Genomic DNA, 15,973 nt, shown 5'->3' with positions numbered 1-15,973 from the left:
TGTCTCGAAAAACCAAAAAGAAAAAAGAAAAGAAAAGAAGAGAAGAGAAGAGAAGAGAAGAGAAGAGAAGAGAAGAGAAGAGAAGAGAGAAGAGAAGAGAAGAGAAGAGAAGAGAAGAGAAGAGAAGAGAAGAGAAGAGAAAAGAAAAGAGAAAGGAAAGAAAGAGGGAGGGAGGGAGGGAGGGAGAGAGAGAGAGAGGGAGAAAGGAAGAAAGGGAGAGAAGAGAGTCAGAGATGACTGAAGTTGTTGATTGGGAAAGAATGAAGGAGTATTGCCAGTTATAAAAATAGGGAAATGAGAAAGAAAAACTGGCTTAGATGAAAGATAGCAAGCCCAGGATTGGAGATGCTGAGTTTGTTAGTCAGTGGGCAGATCAGAATGGAGACATCTGTCATGTGTGTCAGAGACTCTCAAGGCTCCCTGTCCCAGTCCAGACCATTTCTCATACATAACAAAGCAAGACTCGCTGTCCTTTGTATATAACAAGTCATACAATGTCAGGCCTGTGTAACTCAGTTTTTTAAATTACTTTCCTAAATAATTGTCATGTTGTAGGATGCATGCATATGTTTATAATGTGAGATTTAGTTCATGAAATGTATTAAAGGGGCATGGTTGTAATGTACGTGGTATTTAACTCATGTAACTTGATTTTTCTTTGGTAGAGAGATGGAGGAAAAAGTCACTCTTCTCAATGCACCTACAAAGAGGCCAAGGTAAGCTCCGGAGGCTGTGGAAGCATCCTGTATCCTCAGTCTCTGACCTCACTGAGTCTGCATACGCATCGTTTGATCTTACAAAGAGCCGGCATCAGCTTGACTATCAGATAGTCAGTTCTTTCTTTATCATTTTTCAGATCTGTTTGTGCATTGCATGCATGCAGGGGCCTTCAAAGACCCGGGCAGGGACTGGATCCTCTAGAGCTGCATTTGCAGGCACTTGTGAGCCACCTGTAGGGTGGCTGGGCAGTGTCCACTGAAAGAGCAGTGCACACTCTTAACTGCTGAGCCCTCTCTTCAGCCCCTACTGAGTACTTTTGTTGCTTTGTTATGGTTTTTTTCAAATATGTGTGGCTGTTTCACCTGTGTGTATATCTGTATGTGTGTGGGCCTGGTCTCTCTACAGAGGCCAGAAAAATTCCCTGCAACTGGAGTTAGAGCTGCCACTAGGTGCTGAGACTCAAACCTGGGTCCTCTAAAAAAGCAACCAGTTCTCTTAGTCTCTAAGCCATCTTGCTAGCCCCTCAGATAGTCTTTTCTGGAGAGAAGAAGAAAGCCATCACTTCCCCTAACAATAAAGTGGATGTTATTATCATGATTGTTGAAAAGTGGAGCTGTTAGGGACTGAATGGAATCTGGTCTGGCTGAGCCGTGATGAACTATCTCAGGTGGGCTTTGGAAAGCCTGTTTTAAGAGAGGATTGAAAGAATATACTTTCTCATGCCCACCCTGACAGTTATTCTGAGATAATAGACTTTAAAGGGGGGTGGGGGTGCTGGAGAGATGGCTCAGTGGTTAAGAGTATTGACTGCTCTTCCAAAGGTCCTGAGTTCAAATCCCAGCAACCACATGGTGGCTCACAACAATCCGTAATGAGATCTGACTTCCTCTTCTGGAGTGTCAAAAGACAGCTACAGTGTACTTACATATATAAATAAATAAATCAGGAAAAAAAAAAAAGAAGAAGAAGGGATTTACTTAGCCCACACTGCTTTTGTTATGTGTCCCCAGGGAGCAAGCTCAAGGCTTATTATACACTAGACAAGCTCTGAGCTACATTCCCAGCCTTCTTTGAAACCATCTTCATGTTAAATGTACCTTTGTTTGGGGATGCTGGCAGGTCAAGCACTGTGACGGAAGCACCCATTGCTGTGGTAACATCGCGAACCAGTGAAGTCTATGTTTGGGGTGGTGGAAAATCCACACCTCAGAAATTGGACGTCATCAAGAGTGGCTGTAGTGCTCGACAGGTGTGTGCGGGGAACACCCACTTTGCTGTGGTCACCGTGGAGAAGGAACTATACACCTGGGTGGTAAGTAGAGGGGGCTCCAAGCCCTGTTGCTTCTGGGCCCCTCTGGGTAGGCATTCTGTTAGCTGTCCTTGTGCTGCAGGAATGAGGTGCTAGAACAAGATCCTGTGGAAGCAGATGTGGGCTGTGTAGGTCACCCATGCAGCTCCATTCCCGGACATAGTCACCTGTGAATGGTTTTGGATGAAAGAATGAGAAAGGGAAAGAAAATGTGAGAGCCTTGGGTCTGGCTCCAGAAGCCTGGGCTAGCTGTTGTGGACAAGTAGATGGTTTCAGATCTGCCAGGTACTTGTGTTCTGTTTCCATGAGATGAGAGCAGCTAGTGTCTGTGTAGCTTTGTAAACAAGTGAAACACACGCCAGCCATGTCAGGAAACTCCAGCCCCATCATCTGTGAATAAAGTGCTGAGGCTTTCCTGCCGTTGCCCTCTGCAGTGCTGGGGGATAGGTGTGCACCACCACCGTGTTTTCTGCCTTTTGCAGATCTGCTACTCTCCTCACTCACCTACGGTACAGCTTCCACCCTTGCCACTCAGTTAGCATTGGCCTTGAACACGTGACCTAGAAACTGATAAGATAAACAAACCCCCATTGCTGTCCTGGTTGGCCTCTCAGCAACACCTAGCATCATTAATCGACTGTTCCCTCTGAGTTCTGTTGTCACTTGGCTTCCTGTTTGATTGCTGTGCCTCTGTAGGTGCATTTCAGGCTACCAGCCTCATTCTACCTCAGCTTCCTCTCTGAGGGAGCTCTTCTATTTTAGTGACTTCAGCTCTTTTCATAGGTGCAAGTATTTGTCTTACCCCCTGCTTTACCTCTGTCTTAGTCAGGGCTTCTATTCTTGCACAAACATCATGACCAAGAAGCTAGTTGGGGAGTGGAAAGGGTTTATTCAGGTTACACTTCCATACTGCTGTTCATCACCAAGGAAGTCGGGACAGAAACTCAGGCCAGGAAGCAGGAGCTGATGCAGAGGCCATGGAGGGATGTTTCTTACTGGCTTGCTTCCCCTGGCTTGCTCAGCTTGCTTTCTTATAGAACCCAAGACTCGGAGCCCAGGGCTGGCCCCACCCACACGGGACCTTTCCCCTTGATCACTAATTGAGAAAATGCCTTACAGCTGGATCTCATGGAATCATTTTCTCAACTGAAGCTCCTTTCTCTGTGATAACTACAGCCTGTGTCAAGTTGACACACAAAACCAGCCAGTACAACCTCCATTGTATGAGAATAGACAATGAGTAATTGTGAAATGTTCAAAAAAAAGAAAAGGAGTGATTTGGTCTCTGTAACAGTGATGACCTTTGGTTATTTCCTAAAACCTTATTCCCTAAAGAATTAGCCTGAGGGAAGCTAGCAGAAATGGAAGAAAGTCATTCCTTACAACCCTTTATTAAAGGACTTATGTTTGAGTGAGTGCACGGAAAGAGTTGCTGTCGCCAAGAAAGGTACAAAGCCATGAGGACTGTTCTTAGTACTATACAGCACTATATAGTAGCATATAGTTCTTAGTACTATACAGCACTATATAGTAGCATATAGTTCTTAGTACTATACAGCACTATATAGTAGCATATAGTTCTTAGTACTATACAGCACTATATAGTAGCATATAGTTCTTAGTACTATACAGCACTATATAGTAGCATATAGTTCTTAGTACTATACAGCACTATATAGTAGCATATAGTTCTTAGTACTATACAGCACTATATAGTAGCATATAGTTCTTAGTACTATACAGCACTATATAGTAGCATATAGTTCTTAGTACTATACAGCACTTCCGCCAGGAGCCATCAAGGAGAAGCAAAACACTAGCAGGTGCTCTTCCTGAGATGGGTCCACCATAGACTGTCAAAGTTAATGACAGATTTGCCTCTCTAGGCAAGGCTGAGAAGATTTCATTTTAGGAAAGAGTCCTGCTTTCCCTGTTATTGTTAAACATATATAACAATCACTAGGAATTAGCCCATACTTTTGAGTAGATATCTGCAGAACAACGAAGATGTACTACTGTCTTGTAGTGATGCTATAAAGACAAATAGACGATTTTTTAATTCTTAATGATGATCCTATAAGAATTCCTAAAATTGGGCTGAAGAGATGGCTCAGCAATTAAGAGCTCTGGCTGCTCTTCCAGAAGTCCTGAATTCAATTCCCAGCAACCACATGGTGGCTCACAACCATCTCTAATGGGATCTGATGCCCTCTTCTGGTGTGTCTGAAGATAGTGACAGTGAACTCACATACATAAAATAAATAAATCTTTTTAAAAAATAATTATTAATAATTATATTAGTAATTATTAAGCTCTTTTATAATAGGATTGCCATTAACTCCTTTCTGATGTCAAAACTGCATTGAGAAACTCTGCCAGTCTTAAAGTGTCAACCAAGTGTTAATTGCTTCTGAGATAGCAACTTAGAGCACATTCCAACAGGCTGTAAAACAATTAACCGAAAGTCATACGAAGGGGAACTAAGGATTTAATATAAGTGCAAGGACAGAAGATAAAATACTGACTGGGTTTATCTATATAAAACTTCATAGCCGGGCAGTGGTGGTGCACACCTTTAGTCCCAGCACTTGGGAGGCAGAGGCAGGTGGATTTCTGAGTTCGAGGCCAGCCTAGTCTACAAGAGGCTGGCCTGGTCTACAAAGTGAGTTCCAGGACAGCCAGGGCTACACAGAGAAACCCTGTCTCGAAAAACCAAAAAGAAAAAAAAAAGAAAAAAGAATCATTATTAGGGCTGGAGAGATGGCTCAGCGGTTAAGAGCACTGACTTCTGAGGTCCTGAGTTCAAATCCCAGCAACCACATGGTGGCTCACAACCATCTGTAATGAAATCTGATGCCCTCCTCTGGTGTGTTTGAAGACAGAGACAGTGTACTTATATATAGTAAATAAATAAATCTTTTAAAAAAAAAACTTCACTAACTTAGTCACAAAAATGATGGTTTTTCAGTTTTAGTGAACCTGTTGAGCTAAGTAGTAAAATGTTTAACCAGATAATTACTCTTTTGTTTTGGTTTGGGTTTTTTGGGTTTTTTTTTTTTGGCTTTTCGAGGCAGGGTTTCTCTGTAGCCGTGGCTGTCCTGGTACACACTCTGTAGCCCAGGCTGGCCTCAAACTCAGAAATCCACCTGCCTCTGCCTCCCAAGTGCTAGGATTTAAGGCGTGCACCACCACTGCCTGGCTCAGATAATTACTCTTAATGGATCAATTTATGGTTTAAATTTATGTTTGAAGTTCTAGTGAATTTTTGTAAAAAATGGATGCTTGCATAAGCCACGTGATCTATTCTTCTAGGAAGGTCCAAAAGACTAGGAAACATTGTATTGGAAGGCATAGCATTGGGAACAAGGGCATTGTTATATCAGAGCAAAGGAGAGAGCAAGATTAGAAGGAGAATGTAGAAATTATAAGGCAGCTTAAAAAAAAAAAAAAGAGCAATGTGCAGAATGCAAAGGGCAAGAGGCAAATAGAAGAAGCTGCAGAGAGCAGAAGGAGCAGGCAGGCTTCTCCTTACCACTCGACAGAACAGGTCTTTTCTTAATAGCAAGGCAGGCTTCATCTTACTACACAGTACAAAGCTTTCTTCTTACAGACTTAAGTTTAATTCATTTAACAATAAAAGGGCAGAAGCTTCTCCTTTCTCTGTGCAGTAAAGGTTGGCGCTCATTTTTCATCCAGAATGAGTTACTTCCTTCTGCACCGGAGCTTGGTCTTTTGCTTCATATGCATATGTAATTATGGATGTGTGTAAGTATGAGATACGTAGCTGGACCCAACTGGTTTGAATAGAGACATAAGAATGTGTAAGCATGAATTTGTACATGAATTTATGTGAGTTTATCCATATTTGCTTGTGTAAAAGTTTTTCTTTCTGCAAGCAAGACTCTTCTTTGGATTCAGTAGAAGTTTATTGCCCCAGCCTGACAAGAGAGGCATCTGGACAAGAGGGGAAAAGGCTCTAGCAATTAATCCTTGACTTAATCCATGCTGTTTTAGAATGAGGTAATAAACGCCAGAGATGCAAGTTTCTGGCCTCAGAGGAACGCAGACAGGCAGGTCAGCTACTGCAGCAAAGTGACCTAGAGTGAGCTATTATCATTAAACAGCAACCTTAAATAGCTCGACCTGCAGACACTCCCTGCAAGATGCTGACCTTCAGGAGAGAACTAAGAAAGCAGAACAGCTGGGGCATGTCCCCCCCCGCCCCCCAACTTCTTTGATGGAACCAAAATCTCTGTTTATTTCCCCCTCAGTTTTGTTTTCTTTTTGATGTAGCTTATCTCCTTATAGCTGTTCTGTGCTTTGAGGAAGGTGACCGAAATTTATAAAACTTATAGAACATGTTGTTTTTAAGAGATAGTACTCATTTAGAAAATGTTCTGTTTAGTTTTTGTCAACTTGACACAGGACAAAGGGAACCTCTCAGTTAAGGAGTTGCCTCCATCAGATTGGCACGTTGTGGGGCATTTTCTCGGTTAATGACTGGTGGGGGCCCAGCTCACTCTGGCTGGTGCTACTCCTGGACAGGTTGTCTTGGGTGCTATAAGAAAGCAAGCTGAGAAAGCCTAAGGAACAACCAGTAAGCAGTGGTGGCTTCTGCTTCAGTCCCTGGCTTGAACTCCTGCCCTGGTGTCCCTGCTGATAGACTGTAAACTATAAGCTCTTTCCTCTCCAAGGTGTTTTTAGTCATGATATTTATTACAGCAACAGAAACCAAATTAGAGCAGAAAGCACCCGAAGTATACTTTAATGAACTGTCCATCATCACCCACAGTTCATCTCACGTAAGATAAGACAGAATTTGCAGTTTGACCTGATGCCTGATAGATATGAATCTGGATGTGCTTTAAAATCTTCTTTACATGTAGCTGGGGGGCTATGTTAATCATTAAAATGCTTTGTCCTAGTGAGGCATAGTGGTGTCCCAGTCCTCAAAAGGCAGAGACAGGCAGACTGCCTAGCCTTTCTATACAGAGAGTTAATTTCAGGACAGCTAGCAGTATATACTGAAACCTGTCTCAAAAATTTTTTTAAAAATTTAATCCCCTTACCCACTTTTGTCTTTAAATTTCCAGCTATTTTTTTCTTACTGTTTTTCTTTAGAAGTAGGATATTAAAGATTAGCTTTTAGCATGAAAAGTTAAATTTCACAAGATGTCTTTTTTAACAGAACATGCAAGGGGGCACTAAACTTCACGGTCAGCTAGGACATGGAGACAAAGCTTCCTACCGACAGCCAAAGCATGTAGAAAAGTTACAAGGGAAAGCTATCCACCAGGTGTCGTGTGGTGATGATTTCACGGTCTGTGTAACAGGTAAGCCACGAGGGACCAGCATCCTGAGTACATTTAATATGGAACGTAATACAATGTCAGGTGATATAGCAAACAACTGCCTCCCCCACCCCAAAAAAGACCAAAGACACTTAGGAAATAGACTGATTAATAACAGCGCTCCCAGGCTTGCGGAGAGCCGCTCAGTGATGCAGCAGTAGAGCAAGTAAGACCCTAAGTTCCGTTCCCAGAACTAAGACCAAACATCCCAGTTGCCTACTGTGTGAAAGAGGGATGAGCAAGGAGAAAGGTGAGGAACAGAAGGCTGAGATAGGAGAGAGTACTACATGTTCTGCTTTAGGGAGAAAATAATCTCGGGCTGGTGAGATGGCTCAGTGGGTAAGAGCACCCGACTGTTCTTCCGAAGGTCCAGAGTTCAAATCCCAGCAACCACATGGTGGCTCACAACCATCCATAAAGAGATCTGACTTCCCTCTTCTGGAGTGTCTGAAGACAGCTACAGTGTACTTACATATAATAAATAAATAAATCTTTAAAAAAAATAATAATCTCAACACCTATTTAGGCATTGTATGTCACAAATGCTGATGAAGAGGTTTTGTTTTGTTTTGTTTTGTTTTTTTTGACTTTTCGAGACAGGGTTTCTCTGTGTGGCCCTGGCTGTCCTGGAGCTCACCCTATAGATCAGGCTGGCCTCGAACTCAGAAATCCTCTTGTCTCTGCCTCCCAAGTGCTGGGATTAAAGGCATGCGCCACCACTGCCCAACTGGAATTATTTTTTTTAATTTTATGGCTATGTGTGTATCTAAGAGTGGGTTTGCGCACGTGAGTGTTATACTAACTACAGAGGCCAGGAGAGGTGACACTGGGTTTGAGTTATGAGCTGCCTGGCGTGTGTGCTGGATATCAAACTGGGGTCCTTTGGAATAGCAGTTCACATACTTAGTGCCAAGCTGGCTTTCCAGTCCCATTGTTGGTATTTCTGTCTACAAAACAGGGAAGGCTCCAGGAAAATTTGAAGATCATTTAGCATAATAATCTTACAACTATTTAGACTGTTGATTACAGTACTACGACTACTACATGTGGCTCCTTAGCAATGCCTTTCTGTGATGGTTTCCTTGCCTTTTGCAGATGAGGGTCAGCTCTACGCCTTTGGATCAGATTATTATGGCTGCATGGGAGTGGACAAGGTTTCTGGCCCTGAAGTGCTAGAACCCATGCAGCTGAACTTCTTCCTCAGCAATCCAGTGGAGCAGGTCTCCTGTGGGGATAATCATGTGGTAGTTCTGACACGAAACAAGGAAGTCTACTCTTGGGGCTGTGGTGAATATGGTAGGTGAAGCCTGTTCCCTCCACTTCCCCCAGGTACTTAACCAGGATGTCAGTCTTTGAGCACAAACACATCAAGTAGCCTCTGGTTAGGAAAGAGTTGCAGAGCATCCTCCTAGAGAGGAAGCCTTGGTGTAACGCCTGCCTTCTTGTGTGTTTCAGGACGGCTGGGTTTGGATTCAGAAGAGGACTACTATACACCACAGAGGGTGACTAAGAAGCAGCCTCTCCTACAGCCTGTCTCAGATAGACATCCTCTCTCCCCGCCTGCTCAGAGCGCAGTGTTTATTTCTGAACTCTATCTTGTCTAGGAGACTAACAATCTAGGATTCCTGATTTAGCACTATGTGGTCTTGTCATCTGACTAAATCACAGAAAATTGAGAAAATGGATACAGCTATTATGGACCCTGGAGTCACATCTTAGTGAGACATGAAGTTAAAGTCAGCACATAAAACAGAAAGTGTCACAGACAGCTAAATCTCCCTAAGAAAGGATGGTGGGGATGACATAGATCATGCCAGCCTTGCATTACTACAGTGGAACGCCACGTGAGATTGTTTTGCTTAGAGGTTGTGCAGTAGGAGACATCATATCTGCTTACTGTCAGGACTGCCAGAGAGGGCTTTGTAAGAGGCTCCCAAGACCTGAGTCAGCTGAGGGATGAGCACAGCTACTCCTCTCTGACGTGCCTCAGGGCCCAGGCTTACCTGATCCTGGAAGAAGGTCAGCTACCACGGACTACAGCACTATACGACTGATAGTTGCCAAATTTTATTTCTATTCTAAGATTAAATGGTGCATACAAAGACTGTCTTTAGATTCAACCATTCTACTTGTGAAAAGAAACTAAGGCTTGAGGCTTTATTCATATCCATGGCCCTGACATCTTTCATTTTACAACCCTGTCCTGTGAGCTGTAGAAGGATATGGAAGTCCTAGCTGCTACCTCTGTACACTTTCTAGAAGATCGAGATCCTCCAGCTGCTGTCTTTCTTCTAAAGCTGTCAAGGAGCCCTTCCTCTCAGAAGGCAAAGCCAGCTAGAGAGCAGAGCTGCCCCCTTCCCGCTTGTGTGCATAGTCTTCCCTCTACAGAAGCCTTCTCCAAAGGAGTAGGAGCCATTCCTCAAACAGACTGACAGGGAGCATCTGTTCATTCAGCTGCAGACTTGAGCTCCGCATTAGGAAGCATGAGCTCCAGGCTGCTGGGCAGCAGGATGGGGGAACTTGAGGCTTATTTTCTAATATGAATTATCTACTTGGGATTCCTTGCAGGTGGATGTTCCAAAGGCCTTAATCATTGTTGCAGTTCAATGTGGCTGTGATGGGACCTTTCTGCTCACTCAGTCAGGCAAAGTGCTGGCCTGTGGACTCAATGAGTTCAACAAACTGGGGCTGAATCAGTGCATGTCTGGAATCATCAACCATGAAGTGAGTGGCCCTTGAGATTTTAACCATGTTGCCAGAATGCTGGGTTGGGATTTCGTTGGTATAAGTTAGTGACCACAGAATTTAACTTAAGAATAAAGTAATCTCATAGCCATTATGTTCAGCAAAAGCAGCCAGCCACAAAAGAGTTCACCGCATGTGATTGCATTGTGTGAAGTTCAGGGACAGGCTAAATGAACGTGATCACAGTAGTCAGATCTTTGTGGGGGTTTTACTATTATATTTCTTTTTCTTTGTTGGGGACATGAATCGTAATAAAAACTTAGGTGAATCACCTAAGGGAATGGTCTGTCTTGAGCAGGGTGGTGGTTTTATAATGTGTTGGTACAGAGGCTAAGTGTGATGGTGTATACCTTTAATTTTAGCACTCAGGAGGCTGAGGCAGGAGGATCTTTAGTTTGAGGCCAACCTGCTATATGTAGCAACACCCCTTTCAAAAGCAAAAGCAAAAATCCCACAAATGTATGTGTGCAGATGCAGGTCAGGCTGTACAGTAGGCTTTACAGTTACAGCTCAACACAGTTGACTGCAGAGGAGAGAGAGGAAAGTCAAGTACATTTACAGTGTTGTAACGCAATGAAGAATGAGTTAATTTGTTAATTTTTTAATGGCTTATTTATTTATGTGTATGGGTATCTTGCCTGCATGTGCATTTGCACACTGGATCCCATGGGACTATAGTTACAGACAGTAGTAAGTTGCCATGTTGGTGCTGAGAACTCAGGTCCTTTGGAAAAACAGTCAGTGCTGTTAACCACTGAGCCATCTCTCCAGCCCCAGGATGAGGTAGTTTGTATGTAGCATCTACAGTCCATTCTCAGGAGAGCACAGACTCGGGGTGAAGGCTGGAGACTGGGTCGTTTGAAAGGCATCTTCAAAATGACCACTTGTGGTTTGTTCAGATGCAGGTTTGTGGTGAACTTTACATGGGGCCTTTATACCGATACAGAGGAATCTGTGTAATAAAGGTGAAATTTGATTACGGTAGCTGGTTTCTTTGTAAGCTGGAGAGATTTTACCCTGCCCTTGTTAGATACACAGAGTAAGCAAACAAACGTAGATTTTGTAATCAGAAATCCCTACTTCTTGCAACAAATTCTCTGATTCTGTGTTGAGCTTGTTTCTTATGTCCTGTTGAAGATAGGAAGCTATGTGGCATGTTCTCTTAGCAGAATTTATTTAAAAAGGCTTTTGCATCCTTAGCCTGTCCCTGCCACCACCGTTTGCTTCATGAGTCTGTTGCTCTGTTTTACTTGTCTCAGGCATACCATGAAGTTCCCTACACAACCTCCTTTACCTTGGCCAAACAGTTGTCCTTTTACAAAATCCGTACCATTGCCCCAGGCAAGACTCACACGGCTGCTATTGATGGTAAGTTGCTCAGCTGGGTTGCATGCCTTCAGAGCTCAGGTGCTTTGTGCTGTAAAGTATTACCTTTCTTGATCTATCAGCCTTTTGACTTTTTCCTAGTACTCAATATTAACTCATTAACAAATCAAATGATCTCTATAAATGCAAGATAAATATGCACTTTAGTAAGTACACCACACTTTGGATTGCAAAGATGGCTCAGTGGTTAGTAGTCTTTGCTGGTCTTCCAAGTACCTCTGCCAGCATCTACTTTTGGCTATTCACAACTGACTATAACTCCAGCTTCAGGGGATCTGATGCCCTCTTCTGACCTCTGAGGGTATCCAAACATGTGGCATACACTCAGAGAGAAATATACACATAAAGTCAATGAATAAATTAACTTTGTTTTGTTTTTTGAGCCAGGGTTTCTCTGTGTCTCAAACATTTGACTGAACGTTTGTCCTGGAACTCTTTGTAGAGCAGGCTGGCCTCGAACTCAGAGAGATCTGCCTGCTTTTGCCTCCTGAATGCTGGGAATAAAGGTGTGCACCACTATGCCCAGCCATAAATACTCCTTAAAAAAAAAGTAAAACCATCATCTTTCTAACATCTGGATTCTATGGTCTAATTGGCACCTACTATAAGTAGGTTATATTGTGGTTCTGAGTTGTCACACTGCCTAGATCCCCGCCTCAGGGTCACATGGGTACCTTCATATTTATATGTTCTAGTGCATGGAGTGTGCTCTACCTTCCGTGTTTCATAACCCATTTGTGATTGCTCTTTATTTTTGCTTCTCTCTCAGAACGAGGCCGGTTGCTGACTTTTGGCTGTAATAAGTGTGGGCAGCTGGGTGTTGGGAATTATAAGAAGCGCCTGGGAATCAACCTGTTGGGGGGACCCCTTGGTGGGAAGCAAGTGATCAGGGTCTCGTGTGGTGATGAGTTCACCATTGCTGCCACCGACGGTGAGTGCCTTGTTTCTCAAGCTTCCAGACAGGTTTTAATTCTGGGTAGGGAAAAGAAGGTTTTATAACTGGCATATGTTTTATGTCCAATATAGTAACGTTTTTAAAGGCCAGATTTCTAAGTTCACTTAATTTTACTGTCATTTAACATTTTTTGTAAAATATTCCCACAACCATTGAGCACTTCTGTCTGTCTTGTTTAGCACCAGTGTTGATCTACATTCTGATCAGCACTGGCTGGGGGTGGGAAAAAGCAGGCAAGAGAACCGTCCAACCTTTTCCCTGGACTCAGCCTTCTTCTCCACTACGAGCTCACTCCTTTCAGTTCCCCATCTCTGACCTTCAGCCATTTAGTCACAGCCCCTCAGCTTGGATGACAAAGGTTAAAGTGACAATATAGATGCCCGTGTACTCTAGATGAGTACTGAGTCGAGTACTGAGTCCTATCTGCTGTCCAAATGATCATGTCATGTGCCCTTTCATGAGAGAGGTGCGGGGGGGTGGGGGGGGAGAGGAAGAGAGAGCCTAAATTGAATAAGAATCAGATTTCTAGTGTTGTCTCTGCCCAGACTTTGCAGACTTCTTACCTCGGCTAGCTCCATCCTGCATCCCACATCCTCCCTCAGCAAGTCCTGTTGACTCTTCAGTATATACCCAGACTACAGCCAGGACTCGAACTGCATTCTGCTTCCACCTTTGCTCTTTTGCAGTTGATCCTCAGCATAGCCTTGGAGCCCTCTCAGATACCTCCTGCCCAGACCTTCTCTTGGTTTGGCACGGCACTCAAGCCTGCGTGGCCCCATGTGACCAGGACCTCTCCTCCCACTGCTCCCCCCTCTTACTTTTCTCCTAGGGACCTATTCCCTGTGGGGCAAAGCTGCACCTGTGGGCCCTTATGTCTGCCAGAAACTCCCTCAGTTGGGCTTGATACGTGCTCAGGTGTCAGAGTCCTTCTCTGACTGCTCTCTCTGAAATGGTGAAATGCCATCCTGCTGTTCCTCATGGTCATTGTCACCTCCATCCCTTCCTTCATAGCACTTGCCTTGTCTGAAATGGCAAATGTCCATTTGTGTGTGTGTGTGTGTGTGTTGTCATTCTCCCCACTGACTGCACTGGAGCAAGGGCTTGGCTTCGTGTCCTGCCTCGGACACCTTAAGAAACACTTGCCATGAAGTAGATTTTCATATTTGTTTGAATAAATTAATGAATGGTAGACATAGGAATGGTAGTCATTTTTACCTATATATAGAATAATTAGCTTTTCCCTCATTTAGTAGGGCTTCTTTCTAGTCCAAGGGTGTAACAGTGGGATGCCCGTGGGAAAACAGTCTCATTAACCTGCTCTTTCATTCTTCCCTAGACAATCACATCTTTGCCTGGGGTAATGGTGGTAATGGCCGCCTGGCAATGACTCCCACAGAGAGACCACATGGCTCTGATATCTGTACCTCATGGCCTCGCCCTATTTTTGGATCCCTGCATCATGTCCCAGACCTTTCTTGCCGTGGCTGGCACACCATTCTTATTGTTGGTAAGGGCTTCATCTCTGTGGAGTTGGGGTGGCTTAGACCAGATTGACTCACACCTAAGGTGCTAGTGGTGACACTGCTGGATGTGCTACTCTGAAGCAGAGGCTGCTTCCTCAAGTCTTGGGCTGAATAAAGATGTCATGCAGAGGGCTGGAACTGAACATTGTCATTTCCCACCTATCATCATCCACCGCTTCTTCTCTGTTGGACTGTTTTGTAACTCAGTCTAGCCTCAGACTCAGTGCTGAGTAGCCAGGAGCAACCTTGAGTTCCTAATCTGCTTCCACCTCCTGAGTTGAGGGGTTGCAGGCCTGTCCCACCACCATCTGTTTGGACCTTTTTAAAATGGAACAGTTTTGAGCTCTTCTCCCAGCATACATCTGCATCATAGAATCTGTTATTCCCATTTAATAATGTGTTGTCTGCATTTGTGTTTTCTTGAGAAACATTTAGTAATTCTTTTAAAAGAAAATTTCCAAATGCTTTTTGCATACAGAGTACTTTGAAATGCATGATAAAAGCGTGGCTTTTATAAACCTTAGTCCTGCACTGCCCTTGCCTAGTTTAATCAGGATCTCTGGGGCCGGGTGTAGGTATTGCTACCTTGTACAGCTTCCATGCTGCTTCTGGTGAGCACAAAGATAGAGAATTCCCAGTGCAGCACTGAGCACAGTAGCTCAATAGTGCTTCACTTACAAGACTTACTTCTAAATAGTGCGTTCTGAGTTACTGAGGGTCAGGAATGGCAGGGACAGTCTCTCCCCTGACCCGTCTCCTCCACCCTTCCTCCCAGTGTCTGTACAAAGTGCTTACCTGCTGCACATTTTTCCTCAGAGAAAGTGTTGAATTCCAAGACCATCCGTTCCAATAGCAGTGGCCTGTCCATCGGCACTGGTAAGCAGTGGAGCCCCAGGGAGCGGCTTGGTCTTTGGGTTGAGGAATGGGGTTAGGAGGGAAGGTTGTATTTTGGTGAGTGTTGAGATTTTGGCCTTGTTATCAGGGTGACTTCATCTTCTTGCCTGCATCACATATTTGTGATACAGTTAAGAGACTTGTTCCACATTGTAATGGGACATTTGTATTCCTTACCATCCCATGAGCCTTTACTTCCATAGTATTCCAGGCAGTCTAGTCTTTCTATAGCACTTGGGAGGCAGAAGCAAGTGGATTTCTGTGAGTTTGAGGTCAGATGGTGCATAGTAAGACCCTGTCTTCAAAAATCAAACAAAATTTACCTTCAAAATAGGCCCTCTGAAGGAAAAGTCAGTTACTAGCTTTCAACTTAGGAAAATCAGCCTAAACCCTCTGGTAGCTTTCCATCTGTGAGAAGTCATGGATGTGCCATTATTTCAGAATCCATCTTCTTATTTTGGGGAGACTTAAGGGGTGCTTGGCTCACTGCTGAACAACTTTTTACATAAGACAAATACTAATGGAGAACACTTCAATGTATTTGCCTGCCAGAGATGCACTAAGATTTAGAAAATAGACATGAATTCTGGTGATTATAACACATACCTTTATGTAAGCCTGGCATGGTGGCACATGCTTATCATCCTAACACTAAGAAGTAGAAATAAGGTCAGAGGTTCAAGGCCAGCCTGGGTGGCATGAGGATCCTTCCTGTCTCAAGAATTAAAATTTGTAAACTGGGTGTTGGTGGCGCACACCTTTAATCCCAGCACTTGGAAGGCAGAGGCAGGCAGATTTCTGAGTTCCAGAGGCCAGCCTGGTCTACAGAGTGAGTTCCAGGACAGCCAGGGCTACACAAAGAAACTTTGTCTCAAAAAGCCAAAATAAGGGGTGAGAAAGAGAGAGAGAGAAGGAGGAGAGGAGAGAGAGAAGGGGAAGAAAAAATGTAGGCCTATGTCTTAGTCAGGGTTTCTATTCCTGCACAAACATCAAGACCAAGAAGCAAGTTGGGGAGGAAAGGGTTTATTCGGCTTACACTTCCATGCTGCTGTTCATCACCAAAGGAAGTCAGGACTGGAACTCAGATTGG

At 43.9% G+C, this 15,973-nt stretch overlaps 1 protein-coding gene across 1 annotated transcript in view; it reads left to right on the top strand.

The window, feature by feature from the left end:
- Positions 1-15,973, top strand: part of Nek9 (NIMA related kinase 9) — a 41,150-nt gene that overhangs the window by 17,078 nt on the left and 8,099 nt on the right. The window contains exons 9-18 of the mRNA XM_021178833.1: positions 666-716; positions 1,840-2,032; positions 7,218-7,362; positions 8,476-8,676; positions 8,836-8,882; positions 9,949-10,104; positions 11,385-11,493; positions 12,281-12,442; positions 13,803-13,973; positions 14,806-14,865. Coding sequence (XP_021034492.1) covers positions 666-716; positions 1,840-2,032; positions 7,218-7,362; positions 8,476-8,676; positions 8,836-8,882; positions 9,949-10,104; positions 11,385-11,493; positions 12,281-12,442; positions 13,803-13,973; positions 14,806-14,865 — 1,295 coding nt within the window. The remainder of the gene's footprint in view (positions 1-665; positions 717-1,839; positions 2,033-7,217; positions 7,363-8,475; positions 8,677-8,835; positions 8,883-9,948; positions 10,105-11,384; positions 11,494-12,280; positions 12,443-13,802; positions 13,974-14,805; positions 14,866-15,973) is intronic.

This window comes from Mus caroli, chromosome 12 (assembly GCF_900094665.2).
Source record: "Mus caroli chromosome 12, CAROLI_EIJ_v1.1, whole genome shotgun sequence".
NCBI classification, from domain to species: domain Eukaryota; kingdom Metazoa; phylum Chordata; class Mammalia; order Rodentia; family Muridae; genus Mus; species Mus caroli.
Note: the sequence above shows the minus strand (reverse complement) of the source record. Positions and strands in the feature narration are given on the sequence as shown.